The following is a 19,083-nucleotide window of genomic DNA, read 5'->3' as shown; positions in this document are numbered from 1 at the left end:
CGTTTTAGACTCCTGAGGGGGAATAGGTCTTGTCGTGCCCTTTTCACAACTGTCTTGGTGTGCTTGGACCATGTTAGTTTGTTGGTGGTGTGAACACCAAGGAACTTGAAGCTCTCAACCTGCTCCACTGCAGCCCCGTCGATGAGAATGGGGGCGTGCTCGGTCCTCTTTTTCCTGTAGTCCACAATCATCTACTTTGTCTTGATCACGTTGAGGGAGAGGTTGTTGTCCTGGCACCACATGGCCAGGTCTCTGACCTCCTCCATATAGGCTTAAAACTCTCTAGGTAGATAGTGTGGTCTACAGATGCTCTACCTCAGGCGAGCAATAGCTCGAGACTTCCTTAGATATTGTGCACCAGCTGTTATTAACAAAAATACATAGTCCGCCGCCCCTTGTCTTACCAGACGCCGCTCTTCTATCCTGCCGGTACAGCGTATAACCAGCCAGCTGTATGTTGATAGTGTCGTCGTTCAGCCACGACTCCATGAAGCATAAGATATTACCATTTTGAATGTCCGGTTGGTAGTTTAATCTTCCGTGTAGGTCATCGATTTTATTCTCCAAAGAATGTACGTTTGCAAAACTAATTCTCAGAAGGCAGCCCGCCCTCTGGCCCCTTTTTCTCCACCTCCTCTTCACGGGGATCTGGGCCTTTTCCCGAGAAAGCAGTATATCATTCGCGTCGGGCTCATTAGACTCGTTAAAGGAAAAAAAGGATCCTGCCAGTCCGTGGTGAGTAATCGCAGTCCTGATGTCCAGAAGTTATTTTCGGTCATAAGAGACGTTAGCGGGAGGGCCTCCCGGGTGGTGCAGTGGTCTAAGGCACTGCATCGTGCCACCAGAGACTCTGGGTTCGAGCCCAGGCTCTGTCGCTGCCGGCCGCGACCGGGAGGCCCACGGGCGGAGCACAATTGGCCTGGCGTCGTCCGGGTTAGGGAGGGTTTGGCCGGCAGGGATATCCTTGTCTCATCGCGCACTAGCGACTCCTGTGGCGAGCTGGGCGCAGTGCACACTGAACAGGTCGCTAGGTGTATGGTGTTTCCCCCAACACATTGCGGCTGCTGGCTTCTGGGTTGGATGCACGCTTGGCTTGACTTGGCCGGGTTGTGTTTCGGAGGATGCATGGCTCTCGACCTTCACCTCTCCCAAGTCTGTGCGGGAGTTGTAGTGATGAGACAAGACAGTAACTACTAACAATTGGATACCATGAAAAATTGGGGAGAATAATAATAATAATAAAAAAAGACGGTAGCGGCAACATTATGTACAAAATAAGTAAAAACATAAGTTGCAAACAAAAAAAACTATCAGTTGGGGACACGTAAAATGTCAGCCTTCTTCTCTGCGCCATTGTTACAGAGGAACATTTACAAGTATTCAGACACTTTACTCAGCACTTTGTTGAAGCACCTTTGGCAGCGATTACAGCCTCGAGTCTTCTTGGGTATGACACAACAAATTTGTCACACCTGTATTTGGGGAGTTTCTCCCATTGTTCTCTGCAGATCCTCTCAAGCTCTGTCAGGTTGGATGGGGAGCGTAGCTGCATAGCTATTTTCAGGTCTCTCCAGAGATGTTTGATCGGGTTCAAGTCCTGGCTCTGGCTGGGCCACTCAAGGACATTCAGAGACTTGTCCCGAAGCCACTCCTGCGTTGTTGTCTTGGCTGTGTACTTAGGGTTGTTGTCCTGTTGGAAGGTAAACCTTCACCCCATTCTGAAGTCCTGAGTGCTCTGGAGCAGGTTTTCATCAAGGATCTCTCTGTACTTTGCTCCGTTCATATTTCCCTCGATCCTGACGAGTCTCCCAGTCCCTGCCGCTGAAAAACATCTCCACAGCATGGTGCTGCCATCACCTTGTTTCTGATGGTCTGAGAGTCTTTAGATGCCTTTTGGCAAACTCCAAGCAGGCTGTCATGTGCCCTTTACTGCTTCTGTTTGGCCACTCTACTATAAAGGCCTGATTGGTGGAGTGCTGCAGAGATGGTTGTCCTTCTGGAAGGTTCTCCCATCTCCACAGAGAAACTGCTCTGACATGTAGTGTCAAATGTTGGACCTTATATAGAAAGGTGTGTGCCTTTCCAAATCCTGTCCAATCAATTGAATTTACCACAGGTGGACTCCAGTCAATTTGTAGAAACATCTGAAGGATGGTCAATGAAAACAGGATGCACCTGAGCTCAATATCGAGTCTCATAGAAAAGGGGCTGAATATTATGTAAATGAGCTATTTCTGGGGGGGGGGGGGGTTTAAACAATTTGCAAACATTTCTAAAAACCTGTTTTTGCTTTGACATTATGGGTTATTGTGTGTAGATTGATGAAAAATAATAATAATGTAATCCATTTTAGAATAAGGCTGTAACGTAACAAAATGTGGAAAAAGTCAAGGGTTCTGAATACTTTCCGAATGCACTGTACACTACTGTTCCAAAAGCTTCAGGTTTGATTCCTGGGTGGCCAAACACGGTCTATTTGTGTTAACTGACTGTCGCTGTGAATAAAAGCCCCCGCTAAATAGCCATAAATTCAATGTACTACATCCAACATAAGCGTTCCACTCTTTTTTTCAGGCCACACAATCAAGTGGAGTACGTTTACGTTATGTAAAATACGGCACGTGTATGCTCTGCAGTGTATACGCTGTCATGTCCAATAGCCAGCACCATACATCAGACTAAAACACTGGGGCTACTGATGAAATTAGCAGTTAGCAGCTAGAGGTAGCAGCACACTGGTCCCTTCCACAGCACGGGGTGGGAATGTAGGTCAGCGTCGCTACTATGTCGTTTTTGGGTCAATACATTGCATGGAGTGTAGAGTGTAGACAGCCACTGTAGTAGAAGTCAGAAGAGTGCACAGCGTAGTGCTGGAGCTGCACTCACATTGTCAACTTAGATGCAGGCCTACTGCAATGGTTGGCTTTTAGAGTGTTTCCGTGGGTGTTCTAGCGGTCAGTCAAATCAAAAAGACTCAAAGGCTGAGTGATTTGTCATTAAGTGAGTTTAGACAGGCTGGCAAGCTCAACAGACTGAATATGAAAGTAAGTGTGTAGTGTCAGTAAGTACCACTAACAAACATCCCTTTAGAAAACAGTGCTGTTATCCGTCAACTAAGTGCATGATAAGGCCCGGTACATGGGAGGAGCCGTGCGGCTGGTGCCAAGTCTCACCTCAGCAGCATCTTGCAAGCTCGGCAGTTGGTGTTCTTCTCAAACGTGTGCATCTGGAAGTTGTGCTGATTGGCCGTGGCTTTCTCCGGCTTGATATTTGACCTTTGGGATTGGAGGAAACATACATGATACATAGTGAGTTTGAATGAAATGGATCTGATTAGTGTGAAAGATCCATTCGGCTGCATGCTGCTTCTATAGGCCTACTACTGTACCCACATGGCCATCTCAAACTGCTCCATCCATTTCCTCTTGGTGTCCTCTGTTTTACAGAAGAACTGAAAGCCCTGCTTGCCTTGCAGGTGGATCAGGTAGAAGCCATAGGACCACTGCAGAGAGAGAGAGAGAAAATGAAGAAAGGATGGCACAGAGAAAGAAATATGGAGGTAGATGGAGAGAGTGGTGGGGGAGACGAGGAGGATTGTAACAAATTCCCCCCAAAAAATCATGTATACTAACAAAATGCACTTTCTATAGCCTACACATTCCCTTTGGAGCTAACTAAGAGACAGTGTTCACTCATGGCAATGCATCTGACAAAAAGTTAAGAGAATCACATAGCCAGAGGGTGCACATGAAATCATAGCATGACACCCAACACAACACACACACACACAGTGGCTGCTATGAGAAGATGAGTTAAGGGTTGCTTCAGCTTACCATTTTTCCACTGGACTGGTATGCATGCAAAGAGAAACACACCAGAGAAGACCCAGTTACACATGCACACGACCACACATGCAGATTCAAAAGAATGGTTAGATTGGTGGAAAATGCACACGGCCTGTATTGTAAATGACCTTCATTGCATTTACATGTTCTTCAGAGCATAGGCCGGCACAACGCATTCCGATCTGACACTTCAATGCATTACACATGAGCTTGCTTATCTGAAGTGAACGTCACCGCAGCTCTACCTCAAGGACACCATTTGTAATGATTGCTAAGACATTGCAAAACCTGGGCTGAGGGTGTCTCTTCAGCAGGGTGTTAGCAGAAATCGCAGCTCAAGGCTGCTGCCTACCTTCTTCACGTCCCTGTTGTTCATGGGGTCGTCAGACATTTTGTATGACTGCAGCTCAATGATCTCTTTCAGTTCATAGCTGTAGCCTTTCCGCTTGCACACAATGACCACTTTATCAAACAGGAATATGTACCTTGGAAAAGGAACCGTAGAACAGCAGTTAAGAGTTCTGAACACATGTGTTGTCCATAAGAAAGGCTGTTAATCACATGGCACACATTCAGTAAGTCTGAATTTGATAGTGAAGCTTGGTCTACTCACCGGTCCTGTTTTGTTCGGTTGACTATGGAGGACACCTTGAGCTCTCCATCTATCTTTGGTCTGCCATACTCCTCCAGTTTGACCTGCTGCTCGGGTCACATATACACACGCCTGGATTAAAGCGGGAATCTGCAGTTCAAACTATTACAAAGCGGGCACCCTGCCACTGATTTGGTAAACAGCTGATGGATGGGGCTCGAAAAATGCAACCACTCTCAAATTCATAGACAAAGCTATAGATATATGGAATGACAATCCACGATATCAAAATGATAGTTTTAACTATGTTTTGAGGATATACAGTGTTTATTTACATATACCTTGTTTACAGACAAAGGATAAAGGATATTTTGGTTCTGATGGGGTATGACTAATGCTCATGAAACATTGAGGAGTTTCATTCTTGAAGGATCATTGGATAGATATCATTCATTTAGGTGTCTAAAAACGGATGTAGCGATGCTGTTTTTTTCAGTGATGAATATGTGGTGGTACTAACTAACTAAGAGCAGCACATTGTTGTCTACTTTATTATTCATCTAACCTAGTGGAATCTCAATGAATACATTTTGCCATCGACCGAGGTACTGAACTGATTTATGATATATTAAACATCAAGATGTCAAAATGGGAAATGTGAGTCATCATTTTATTCTGCTACCATAACATTATGACATTCGTGACTCTTTCACCAGTGGCTGTACGGCCCCCTTCAGGGTGTGTTGGCTACACCAATGATTTCATGTCAGTGATACAATGAGCATACATACAGGACAGACAGACTGACAAGACAGGCAGTACATCTAAAATAGCAGCCTGTGGCTGTCTCTGAGGCTTCATCTAAAGCACATATCAAGGCCAATAAAAGCCATCTGCTGTTAGACTAAACACTGCCTTGTACGGCACATTTTAGTTTGGGATTCGTTGAGACTTAAAAAGATCCTCTGCTCACACTGGAAGAATAAATGATTTATGAGAGACATGATAATTGCAGATGAGTGCGAATAGTGGAAGCGAGGGATGAGCAAGCAGAGAGAGGAGAGATTGAGAAAGAGAAAGAGAGATAGACAGAGAGAGAGAGAGAGAGGCAATGCAGTGCTTGAGGCGTCACTACAGATACAGGTTCGATCCCGGGCTGTGTCGCAGCCAGCCGCTACCGAGAGACCCATGAGACGGCCCAGTGTCGTCCGGGTTAGGGGAAGGTTTGGTCGGCCAAGATGTCCTTGTCCCATCGCGCTCTAGCGACTCCTGTGGCAGGACGGGCGAATGCACACTGACAGGGTCGCCAGTTATTCAGTGTTTCCTCCGACACATTGGTGCGGAAGTGTGTCAAGAAGCAGTGCGGCTTGGCGGGGTCGTGTTTCGGGGGACGCATGGCTCTTGACCTTCGTCTCTCCCGAGTCCGTACGGGAGTTGTAGCGATGGGACAAGACTGTAACTATGAATTGGATATCATGAAATTGGCGAGAAGGAGTGTGTCGGGGCCAGGGGGGATGGGCAATCACTCTATGTTGCTCAATAAATATTTGACAGTAACAACATATTTGACAATCTCAATAAAGTGTCAAAGACTTCAGCCACCCAAGTCATAGACTGTTCTCTCTGATTCCGCACGGAAAGCGGCAACGATGCACCAAGTCTGGAACCAACAGGATCCTGAACAGCTTCCACCCCCAAGCCATAAGACTGCTAAATAGTTAGTTAAATAGTTAACAATTGCTACCTGGACTATCTGCATTTACCCTTTTTGCACTAACTGTTTTGACTCATCACATACGCTACTGCTGCTACCGTTTATTATCTATCACTTTATTCCTAGTTATATGTACGTATCTACCCAAATTGCCTCGTACCCCTGCACATCGACTCGGTACTGGTACCCCGCGTATATTGCCAAGTTATCCTTACTCATTGTGTATTTATTGTTACTTTTCTATTATTTCTCTATTTTTGTTCTCTCTAAATTGTTGGGAAAGGCCTGTAAACAAGCATTTCATTGTTTATGAACCACGTGACAAATAAAATTTGATTAAAATATGATTTGATTTAAATCGCCAACATGACAGCGTACAAAGGGTCAACAGTACTTATTGATTGAAACATCAGTGCTGATTGTAGAAAATTGCTGTCGTTTACAACAATCAAGTTACTTACAAGGTTCTCGATGGAGTTCTGGAATTCACTAATCTTCTTCAAGGTCTCGTTGTCTCTCTTCACTTCATTGATGTACATAGCCAAGTCCTTCAGAGACACATTGTTTTTACACCTGAATAACATCTATTATATCCTGGCAGCTGAATTAAAGCTATAATATAATGCATAGCTATGCACACAAGCAGCCCTTTTGAATGAATAGAAAAATGTCACAATGGTTGATGATCATACCTGGAATAACCTAAAGAAAGCACGCACGCACGCACGCACGCACGCACGCACACGCACACGCACACACACACACACACACACACACACACACACACACCTAAGACTAAGCCTAAGCCTAAAACGATACCTAACCCTAACTCCTAATCCTAAACCTAACCGTAACCCCTAATCTTACTTGTAATCCTAAACCTAATCCTTAAGATTAAAATAGCATTTTTCCTCATGGGGACCCACTTGTCCGAATTTTCCTTGTTTTACTATCCTTGTGAGGACTTCTGGTACCCACAAGGATAGTTAAACAAAAACACACACAGACACACACACACACACACACACACACACACACACACACACACACACACACACACACACACACACACACACACAGAAACACACACACACCACAGGAGGTTGGTGGCACCTTAATTGGGGAGAAGTGGCTTGTGGTCATGACTGGAGCAGAATTAGTGGAATGGTATCAAATATATCAAACACTTGGTTTGCAGGTGTTTGATGCTATTCCATTTTCTCTGTTCCGGACATTATTATGAGCCATCCTCCCCTCAGCAGCCTCCTGTGACACACACCTGCATGGCCTCCAACGCCTCCTTCAGCTGCTGTCTGTCAGGTTGGTCAGTTGAATGACTCACCAGCTCCTGTAAGGGGAAGTTACATTCCATCAGTGAAGAACACAACACACACATTAACAATACACTACCACACACTCACAATATCACACTCTACACACACACTCACAATACACTATCACACACACTCACAATACACTACCACACTCACAATATCACACTCTACACACACACTCACAATACACTATCACACACACTCACAATACAATATCACACTCTACACATACACTCACAATACACTATCACACTATCACACACACTCACAATACACTACCACACACTCACAATACAATATCACACTCTACACACACACTTACAATACACTATCACACACACTCACAATACACTACCACACACTCACAATACAATATCACACTCTACACACACACTCACAATACACTATCACACACACTACACACACACTCACAATATCACACTCTACACACACACACACAATACACTACCACACACTCACAATATCACACTCTACACACACACTCACAATACACTATCACACACATTCACAATACACTACCACACACTCACAATATCACACTCACAATACACTATCACACACATTCACAATACACTACCACACACTCACAATACACACACACACTCATAATACACTATCACACACACACTACACACACACTCACAATACACTGCCACACGCTCACAATACAATATCACACTCTACACACACACACACTCACAATACACTATCACACACACTACAGACACACTCACAATACACTACCACACACTCACAATACACTACCACACACTCACAATACCATATCACACTCTACACACACACTCACAATACTCTACACACACACTACGCACACACTCACAATACACTACCGCACACTCTACACACACACTCACAACACTACCACACACACACATACTCACAATACACTACCACACACTCTACTCACACACACACTCCACACACACACTCACAATACACTACCACACACCCTTACAATACACTACCACACACTCTACACACACACTCACAATACACTACCACACACACATTTACAATACACTACTACACACTACACACACACTTACAATACACTACCACACACTCTACACACACACTCACAATACACTACCACACACTCTACACACACACTCACAATACACTACCACACACTCTACACACACACTCACAGTACACTACCACACACTCTACACACACAGTCACAATACACTACCACACACTCTACACACACACACTCACAATACACTACCACACACTCTACACACACATTCACATAACTCAGTATGACAACACCACACCAGGGAGGGAAACAGAAAACCTCCCAGTTACACTCATATAACTCATATGAACCCTCACTAAACTTCATCACCACAAAATATGTTTTTCTGTGTAAAAACAGTGAATACTTCATGAGAAAATCTGTGCGTCTTCTAAAAATATGGACGCTACAGCAAACAATGAGGGTTATTTAGAGCCAGTCCACATATATTCTCCCTGCCTCTCAGAGGTACTGTACTAGTGGAACATCTGTGCATATAATGCAGGGGGTCCCAACTCCGGTCCTCCAGTACCCCCAACAGCACACCATTTTGTTGTAGCCCTGGACAAACACACCTGATTCAGCTCATTGAGGGCTTGATGATTAGTTGACAAGTTGAATCAGGTGTGCTTGTCCAGGGTTACAATACAATGTGTAATATTGGGGGTACTGGAGGACCGGAGTTGGGAAATGCTAATATAGAGCATGTGATGTTATAACTGACACTTTCAGGTGGACTTTATGCATGCTTCAGCAGTTTTCTAGAGAAAGGGTAAGTGTGGGAAGATAATATGGGAGTGAGTTATACAGTACATGGTATGTGTGTGTTGGCAAGTTTAGGCCTGCTGGCCATGTCATTGAAGACAGAATGATTTGCTACAGTATAAGCTGTGTACTGTGTAATTCTGACAAAGACCAGATATGGCTTAATCACAGTAAAGATGTGCCCTAAGGCTTACACACACACACACACACACACACACACACACACACACACACACACACACACACACACACACACACACACACACACACACACACACACACACACACACACACACACAGCCTGTCAGTTGAACACCCTGGGACCACGGCATATTAATCCTTAACCACAAAGCTATGGGAAGGAGGGAAATGGGCCTGCATGTAATGTGATTAGAGCATGGCTGATTTGAACACAGTTTCTCTTCTCTGAATCTCCTGCCAGTCAGCCAGCCAGCCAGTCAGTCAGTTAGCCAGTCAGTCAGCCAGTCAGTCAGTTACTCAGCCAGTCAGAGTTGCCATTCAGTCAGTCAGTCAGCCAGTCAGCCAGCCAGCCAGTCAGCCATTCAGACAGTCAGCCAGTCACTCAGTTAGCCAGTCAGTCAGCCAGTCAGTCAGTCAGCCAGTCAGTCAGAGTTGCCATTCAGTCAGTCAGCCAGCCAGCCAGTCAGTCAGTTAGCCAGTCAGTCAGCCAGTCAGTCAGAGTTTCCATTCAGTCAGCCAGCCAGTCAGTTAGCCAGTTAGTCAGCCATTCAGTCAGCCATTCAGCCAGTCAGCCAGTTAGCCAGTCAGTTAGCCAGCCAGTCAGCCAGCCAGTTAGCCAGTCAGCCAGCCAGTTAGCCAGTCAGCCAGTCAGTTAGCCAGCCAGTCAGCCAGCCAGTCAGCCAGCCAGTTAGCCAGTCAGTCAGCCAGTTAGCCAGTCAGCCAGTCAGTTAGCCAGCCAGTCAGTCAGTCAGCCAGTTAGCCAGTCAGCCAGCCAGTTAGCCAGTCAGCCCAGTCTGAGATGAAAAACAAACCACACACTGCAGTCCCCCCATCATCACCTGCCATGCGCTCCGCTCACGTCTACTCTCTTCATACACACGTCATCAGCTAGCCCCACCTCATTCATTATTGAGCTGGCCTGGTTAATTCATCATGTTTTGAATCAGGCAGCCTGGCCAGCTTGTTTTATATATGACTACTGTACTAGCATGTCTACTAAGGGAGAGTTCCCGGAAACGAGGCTCAGTTGGTTGTCTGTGTGGACTGGAGTGGCCACACTGTGAGTATGTTTAAACCATGTCTATGGACATCACTGGAGGTTGGTGGCACCTTAATTGGGGAGAAGTGGCTTGTGGTCATGACTGGAGCAGAATTGTGGAATGGTATCAAATACATCAAACACTTGGTTTGCAGGTGTTTGATACTATTCCATTTTCTCTGTTCCGGACATTATTATGAGCCATCCTCCCCTCAGCAGCCTCCTGTAATGGGCTTGAAGAGGACCAGGGTCGAGGGGAAATGGAGGGACACCAGGGTCGAGGGGAAATGGAGGGACACCAGGGTCGAGGGGAAATGGAGGGACACCAGGGTCGAGGGGAAATGGAGGGACACCAGGGTCGAGGGGAAATGGAGGCACACCAGGGTCGAGGGGAAATGGAGGGACACCAGGGTCGAGGGGAAATGGAGGGACACCAGGGTCGAGGGGAAATGGAGGGACACCAGGGTCGAGGGGAAATGGAGGGACACCAGGGTCGAGGGGAAATGGAGGGACACCAGGGTCGAGGGGAAATGGAGGGACACCAGGGTCGAGGGGAAATGGAGGGACACCAGGGTCGAGGGGAAATGGAGGGACACCAGGGTCGAGGGGAAATGGAGGGACACCAGGGTCGAGGGGAAATGGAGGGACACCAGGGTCGAGGGGGAAATGGAGGGACACCAGGGTCGAGGGGAAATGGAGGGACACCAGGGTCGAGGGGAAATGGAGGGACACCAGGGTCGAGGGGAAATGGAGGGACACCAGGATGTACACTGAGTGGCCACATGAGATTCAGCCTTAACAAACCTAGCACACAAACCTCTATACCAAGAAATGCTCAGAATTTTCTAATTGTCTGAAAGAATGTCCCTCTTTTGTGAAGAGTGATGGTGCTGAGGAATTATGTGAATGTGTCACATTATTTCCATCGACGTTAATGCCTAAGGGTTACCACAAGTTGTATTGTGGGTTTGTAATGCCACTTACCTTGAGTAGGAGATGGTACTTTAGTACTCTCTGCATGGGCACTACCAACAGGTCCTGGAGCTTGAACTTCCCTTCCTGCACCTTCATAGTGCACTCCTACCAAAACAGAACTTTTCACAATACATATACTACACTGAACAAAAATATAAACACAACATGCTACAATTTCAGTTATTGTGTTGTGACAAAACTGCACATTTTAGAGTGGCCTTTTATTGTCCCCAGCACGAGGTGCACCTGTGTAATGATCATGCTGGATTGTCTTGGCAAAGGAGAAATGCTCACCAACTGGGATATAAAGAAATTTGAGAGAAATATACTTTTTGTGCATATGGAACATTTCTGGAATCTTTTATTTCAGCTCATGAAATATGGACCAACACTTTACATTTTGCGTTTATATTTTTGTTCAGTATATAATGCATTCCTACAATGTATCAGAACATGGAACTGTGTATACCAGGGATCATCAACTAGATTCAGCCGCAGTGTAACGTCCGTCGGTAAAGGTCGACCAAGGCGCAGCGTGTGTTGGGTTCATCATATTTTATTTAACGGTGAACCAGCAAAAACCAAAACAACACAACGAACGAACGAACGAACGAACGAACGAACGAACGAACGAACGAACGAACGAACGAAAAGTTTTGCAGGATACTCACAGCAATACAAAAACAAGATCCCACAAACACAGGTGGAAGAAGGCTGCCTAAGTATGATTCCTAATCAGAGACAACGATAGACAGCTGCCTCTGGTTAGGAACCATACTCGGCCCAACACAAAGAAATACAAAACATAGAATGCCCCCCCAACACCCTGACCTAACCACATAGAGAAACAAATCCTCTCTCTCAGGTCAGGGCGTGACACGCAGGCTGATTTTTTTTTTCTTGAATGGATGGTCAGGGGGACGGAACACAATACAAACATTTCTATTCTGCAAATTGACCGCAAGAAGATAATATTTTTGCTCAGAAAACTTGGGGGGCCAAATAAAATAGTGCATTCCAACAACAGTACCAACAGCGGTGTCCCTAGCCCCTACCACTTAGACAACAACTACACCAAGCCATTCAGACTGATACGGACATTCCTCCCTCTCTCTGAATAATAGCCATAACAACGTCCTTGCTACTGAAAATATAAACAACCAGCCATATAGCTGCTTTATAATGCATTGAGTAAGACCATGAGCCATCGTAACCCAGTAGATACCGAATGCTTTCCTCTGCTCTACAGAAAGAGACGTTCATTGTTCACTGGGATTATCAGGCCTGATGTCTCTCTCTCTCCTGAGGGGATAACTCTGATTCTAATCCACTTTAAAAGCCACATTGTTGTCAGTGTGTGTGTGTGTAAGCGTGTGTGAGTGCATGCATGTGTGTCTGTGTGTGTGTGTGTGTGCGTGCGTGCCTGTTTGTGTCTGTGTGTGTGCGCATGCATGTGTGTGTGTGAATGCTCCGAGAGTGAGGCTGAGCAGGGAGAATCAATTCCAAAGCCCTTCTATATGTCAGACAACAGGGTGATAATCATCTCCATTATGTCAACAGCTCCCAGACCCAATATCAGGCTTTCCCCCTATCCTACACCCTAATCTAATGTACCCCAATCCCCCACTTCACCACAGAGCTACTAGCCTTCTATCACTAGTAACTACCCTTCTCCTATCGTCACTTCTGATTTTGGTTTGGGTTTCGTTTTCTACAGAGAAGTTACTAGTTGACGTTTTCTGTGTCCTCTCTCGGACACTCTCAAAGCCTTCCAGTAGCCTTTGGTTTTATTTCCAGACAGTCAGCTGCAATCAGCCGTGGTAAGGATGTATTAGTGTGGTTAGGGCTGACCGGGAGGTACTTGTCCCTCAGTGACAGAGGGCAGTTAGAGACTGTACAGTACTGTAGATCTCTGAGTGAGTTTCGCTGTGTTAGGAGGACATCCCCAGGCCTCAGGGCCAGGACCTAGGGACCTGTCTTCTACTGACACTAGTTGGGAACTGGGTCAGAGATAAAAACTCGGAAATGTGCAACCCAGCAGCATGGCTGGGCCAGCAGTGGGCCATGATTTGATCCAGCAGGGGATTCCAGGTTCATCAGATCTTGCAGGACACTGCTGTTTGTCCTACTAGAGTATAGTAGCTTTAGACGGAAGCCAAACTATCATTGTAAAATGGAATGATTCAAAACACCAAGGCTGGTTTTGAAGCAACTTTGCTCCAATGTTAGGCAGATATCAGCTGGGTGGTAAGGGAGGGTGATGGTATATGTGTGTGTTTGGTTAGTGTACCTCTACTTTCATCTTGACGTCCTCCCGCGTGGTGATGAGCTCATCCAGTGTCTTCTGAGCGGTCTCCATGTGGCTGCAGTACTGGCCGTAGATCAGCAACCTGCACACAACATTACATCACCACCTTTATTCTCACTCTTACGCTTTTATTACAAGCATATATTGTATTCTATTGTAGGGTTCCTGCAAAGGGTACACAATATCAACACAGTTCATCATAGACCAATATGCTTTTGACTCTAAGGACCAGTTTATTAGGTAATAACACATTGGGCCTTTGCCACTAAGGAGGAGTAAGCCATGCTAACAGAGTTAGATATCAAATAATTACTACAGTATTAAACAGTTCAGTGGGTGACCCATTTGCCACCATAGGGGGCAGATGTAAAATGCATATATTAATAGGAAAGTAATACATGAAGTGTAAAGCCAAGGCAATATTTTGAAGAATCCACGAGTCTACCCAATAAGTCATAATTATAGTTTAATTACCGTACACTAATGAAAGATAGTGATTCTAATATATTGCTTTGAAGAGTTCTCTTAGGCAGAAAGTGTGTTCATTTGGGCCAGTGAGGTTCATTAGATGGCATAATGGGCACCTGACACACATCGCTTCATCCAGGAACGAGTCCAACGTAATCTTGCCTAGAGGATGGCACCGTGCGTGGCACAGATTTCTCTCTATCCTTTTTCAAAGTAGGGCATTGGCACGACGGGCAGCGCCAAGCCCCTCTGACGCTTTTGACAGTCTCTCTCTTAATTTGGAGCGGAGCAGAGCTGCCATTTTTAAGGTCTAATCATGTCTCTGACAGATCCTTGACGGTGACAAGAGCACTGCTACAGAGAGCTGGGAGACGTCTCCCATGTTTTTAAACAACGGTGGTTATCTTCTTCTTTCAATTCAACTACTACAGAACTTCACTAAACCTTTTAACTTAATCCTCAACTTTCAGCATAAGCCACTAATAGAGTGCTTTGACAATAGGAACTACCCTACCCACTTCCTTCCCCAAGCATCTTACAGAAACAAACCGCCTAACTAAGCACCTTCAGATTGCACAAACCCATTTACAATGCCTACTAACTTATCCAACCTCTCATCCAGTGTCTGACTATCTGGCCGGCTCTCTCCATCCCTAAACCCCAGTAATGCCTGGATGGTTGGAACTCAGGCCAAGCAACGTAGCTATGGCCACCCACTGTGAGGCTCCCTTCCTGGGCTTGGGTCAGAGACAGCGAGGCCTGGGGCTAACAAGGGCATGATTAGGGCCTGATCCACAACCAGGAAGACGGCTCGTCTCCTCTGATGAAGATTAATGGGGGCCTTGGTCAATAATGAGACAGCAGCCAGGCAGAGGCAGTTAGATCCAGCATCCTGAGGGTCCGGGGACAGGTGTCACAGACCTAATTGAACATGAAGGTCTTATTTTACGAGGCCATTTCAGGAGCGTGATGTTGAAGGTGGAGGGACTGGTGGGGAAAGTGATATTGTGATGAGTGTGAGACAATGGATTACAGGTACGTTAGACACACACTGAGACTAGACACAAGGTTTTGAATCATTTTGAATATAAGAAGAATAAGACAGACAGACAGACAGACAGACAGACAGACAGACAGACAGACAGACAGACAGACAGACAGACAGACAGACAGACAGACAGACAGACAGACAGACAGACAGACAGACAGACAGACAGAAAGCAGGAGGCGAGGGAGAAAGATACAGACAAAACAGGAGGAGACAGATGAAGAACCTGCACAAGAGATGAAGAGCTCAGCTGGTTGGGGGGTTAGGCAGCGTTCACAGCAGGGTTTCCTGTAGCCTGTGTAGTGTGTCTGGGACAGTGCCTCTGTGCCTGAGGGCCCACTTTCTGGAGCTCCTCCACCACCACTAAAAACACTCCTAAACCAGGCAGGAGAGGCAGCGAACATAGGCCATCCTAACAGAGACATTTGTCCCCTGCCCAGTGACAGGCCTCAACGTGGGACACAGGGCCTGCTCTGACAATGACACAGCAGAGAGGACATGTCACAGTGTTAATGCTAATACTTACAGACCCCTCTGATAACAGGCTTTCTTGTTGCTCCAGTTCTAAAGGAGAGTCACTGTCTTTGTTCTCCCAGAGACAGGCAGTGGAACAAAGGGGATGATTACACACACACACACACACACACACACACACACACACACACACACACACACACACACACACACACACACACACACACACACACACACACACACACACACACAAAGCCATGTACACACAGACATAATTAGCCCGTGAGACACTGACAGGCACAGCCTCTCCTGATGTCTGGACACATCTCACTGGGAGACATGTGCAGTTAAGCTCCCTTAGAAACCAACAGGTACGACTTCTCTTTCCCTTTAAAGTTCTATGTTTCATTCCTTTGCTCTACGAGTGAGTGAGTGACTCAGTCTCTCTCTCGCTCTCTCTCTCATAGGTGAATTGCACAAGCATAAGAATCTGTGCAATTCTACTCTTAAGCTAACCCTGAACCGTCATGTTAAGAGTAGAGTAACTGATCCAAGAGTGGTAAGGATAACTCACAGGACGGACTGGTAAAACAATATGAGCCACCACTGTATAAAGCAGACCTCAACACCACAGAAATACCATGGACTGCACAGACGACTGCTGATGGACACATTCCCTTCATCTCTCTCATATAAACGAATGCATAACTGGACGGAAATGACTGTAATGAGGGTTCTGTTAACCAAACGATGTTCTAATGGCCATACAGACTGGATGATGATGATGAGTCAATTGGGATTCTATTTTAGACAGTTTAGACATTTTAGACAGCATGGATCAAGGCCCCAAAGGGAATGAGCTCTCTATGATGTTCAAGCAGCACTTTGTCTACACGACGGCTTCCGCCAGGCCCTCAAAGAGCTTGACGTGTCATGGGGAAAAGGTGTTGAAGTGAAGCGGAAAATGTCCTGATTCACTTGGCCTCTGCCGCTTCTGTTGCCTGCCAGTCTCGGGGGTAGCAGCGCCTGTCAAGACGTGTCCTAGACTAAATGTCCTACTGCAATGTGACAACGGCAAGAACCAAACAGTCTAGGGTTGTATTCATAAAGTACTAGAGAGGGACAAGAGAGAGGGAGTGAAGGCGGAAGATGGACGGTAAAAAAAGCTTGTTGAGGAAACAACCCCTAAACGCCAGTCGCTTTAGACTGAGGTCTCCCGTGGGAGAGAGGGAGATTTTCCTCAGTCAGTGCAGTGTAAATTCCCTCTTTAAATTCCTCCTCTCTCTCTTCCGGTCAGTAATATCGCCCCTGCTGCAGCTACACAGTCTCTCATTATGGGAACGCCGTCATGCACCTTATTTCAGAGAAAATACAATTTGGAGTAACTGCTCTCCCCACCTCTGTAGGGAGTCTGCAGTGGCATTGGAATACAGTGTCAGGCTGGAGAGGAAATCTCCCAGCAAATCAGAAGTGACAGGCTGCAGAGAGAGGTAATGATATTGTCTGACACGAAGCATTGGAACCTCCTCACCTCCACTGAACAAATCCAGCACACAGCAAATGGAGGGGAACGCTGGCGGCGCCCTCTGGTGAAACACCTCTCTGTTTGCCTCTAAGTACATATTACAGTGTTATCAGGGGTGCGGATTACTCCGGAAATGAGATTGGGGTTTGGGAAAAGTGGCAAGCCACCAATGTAAGGTATGGGAAACCAACATGGGGAACACTTAAAAAGGTAGTCTGCCTTCCTCTAAACAGTACATTAAGCCTGTCACCAAGCCTTAGGACCTTTTAGAAAAGCTGCCATTAGCTGCAGTGCTGTGGAGAACATTGACATTTTCATCATTCACTGGGCGCAGCAATGACAACTTGAAAAGCTTTTTATTCATTTCTCAAAGAGAAAAGAAAAAGCTGGCCGATTGTTGCAAAGGTCACTGGGACTTACAAGTGGAGATAACAACATTAATTAAACGAAGCCGGTCCTTAGAACCAATCGACAAGGGGCTTTTATGAGAATGGATTCATCTGAGTGGTGCCAAATCCCCGGTTCTCCAGGCTCTGTTACTGGGTAGAGAGCCAGCCACTCATAGTGAAACAACTGGAGCTTGTCTGTCAATCATCTCCTGAATACCAAAGGCAGCTGACACACGGTTCAGCACAGCACCGTGTAAATCAACTGAATCATTTACCCAAAATACCCTCCTGTTCCACATTCAGTAGAATGTCACAGAAGGTAAACATTAACATTCCCTGTCGTTGCCATCTTTCAGTGCTCTGGTGATGGGAGGGCGGGAGGGAAGAGCTGTTTAGCCTGTTGCTGAACAGCATCAGCTCCTAGTTATGGCCCATGGTCGAATTATGGGCCACCGCTTGGTCTGCCAGCTGATGCTACTTAAGGCCTCCACATTACTATGCCGTGTAGGATTAGAGTTGTGACTTGTAGAAGGTTGAACCTCCCTAAACGGCATAGTAATGTGGAGGCCTTCAGTAGCATCAGCTGGCAGACCAAGCGGTGGCCCATAATTAGACCGTGGGCCATAACTAGGAGCTGTGTAGTGACCTAAAAGTGTAGTATTTCAGTAATGCATTAGTGAAGAGCCCACATCACAGGCCTGGTTTAGCATAGCGTGAGAGAGTTGAGATCTACGGACAGCTCAATCAGATCAGCAGTGTCAGCAAGTTGGGGAGGAGGAGTTTGTGTTTGTGGAGGTAGTGGGGCAGATTGGGATAGAGAGTGTCGTCGCCGTCACGCTAGCCCTGTTGTGATGCAGCTCTCCAAGCTCCCCGAGCAGCCCTGCAATGAGATAATTACCTACACAATCTGACAAACTGAAACTATACAAATCCATTGCTGTCTGTTTGGGGTGGCGGGACGGCTGCAAGCATACAGTACATCGCCCTTACCAGGTGTTTACTGTAATCAGATCACCATCCAGTGTACACACAAACATGCTCATTCACACACACACACACACACACACACACACACACACACACACACACACACACACACACACACACACACACACACACACACACACACACACACACACACATATATACTTTGGGAGGTTTGGCTCCAGCTCCATGTGAATGTCCTAGAATAAGTCTGAATCAGGACTAACATTCCTGGAGGGCTGTCATGGCTACATCCCGTCATTACCAGAGCCATTATTACAATGACCTAGTGAGCAGCGCAGCGGGAATCACAACAGTACTCCACCGTTTGCATGCAAATCATCATCCACAGTACTGTACTG

The 19,083-nt window shown here is 46.1% G+C and overlaps 1 protein-coding gene across 11 annotated transcripts in view; it reads right to left on the bottom strand.

The window, feature by feature from the left end:
• The window catches only part of LOC106563223 (guanine nucleotide exchange factor VAV2), a 244,937-nt gene that overhangs the window by 9,194 nt on the left and 216,660 nt on the right, over positions 1–19,083 (bottom strand). For 7 of the 11 annotated variants that reach the window (XM_014128590.2, XM_014128591.2, XM_014128593.2 and 4 more), the window contains 9 exons: positions 13,816–13,915; positions 11,535–11,630; positions 7,431–7,499; positions 6,613–6,699; positions 4,459–4,544; positions 4,198–4,330; positions 3,834–3,848; positions 3,393–3,502; positions 3,174–3,275 (listed from right to left, as the gene is read on the bottom strand). In XM_014128590.2, coding sequence (XP_013984065.1) covers positions 3,174–3,275; positions 3,393–3,502; positions 3,834–3,848; positions 4,198–4,330; positions 4,459–4,544; positions 6,613–6,699; positions 7,431–7,499; positions 11,535–11,630; positions 13,816–13,915 — 798 coding nt within the window. The remainder of the gene's footprint in view (positions 1–3,173; positions 3,276–3,392; positions 3,503–3,833; positions 3,849–4,197; positions 4,331–4,458; positions 4,545–6,612; positions 6,700–7,430; positions 7,500–11,534; positions 11,631–13,815; positions 13,916–19,083) is intronic. The other 4 variants (XM_014128594.2, XM_014128596.2, XM_014128600.2 and 1 more) reach the window with 1 other exon arrangement.

Source organism: Salmo salar, chromosome ssa11, assembly GCF_905237065.1.
Source record: "Salmo salar chromosome ssa11, Ssal_v3.1, whole genome shotgun sequence".
NCBI classification, from domain to species: Eukaryota; Metazoa; Chordata; class Actinopteri; order Salmoniformes; family Salmonidae; genus Salmo; species Salmo salar.
This window is presented reverse-complemented; position numbering and strand designations above follow the sequence as displayed.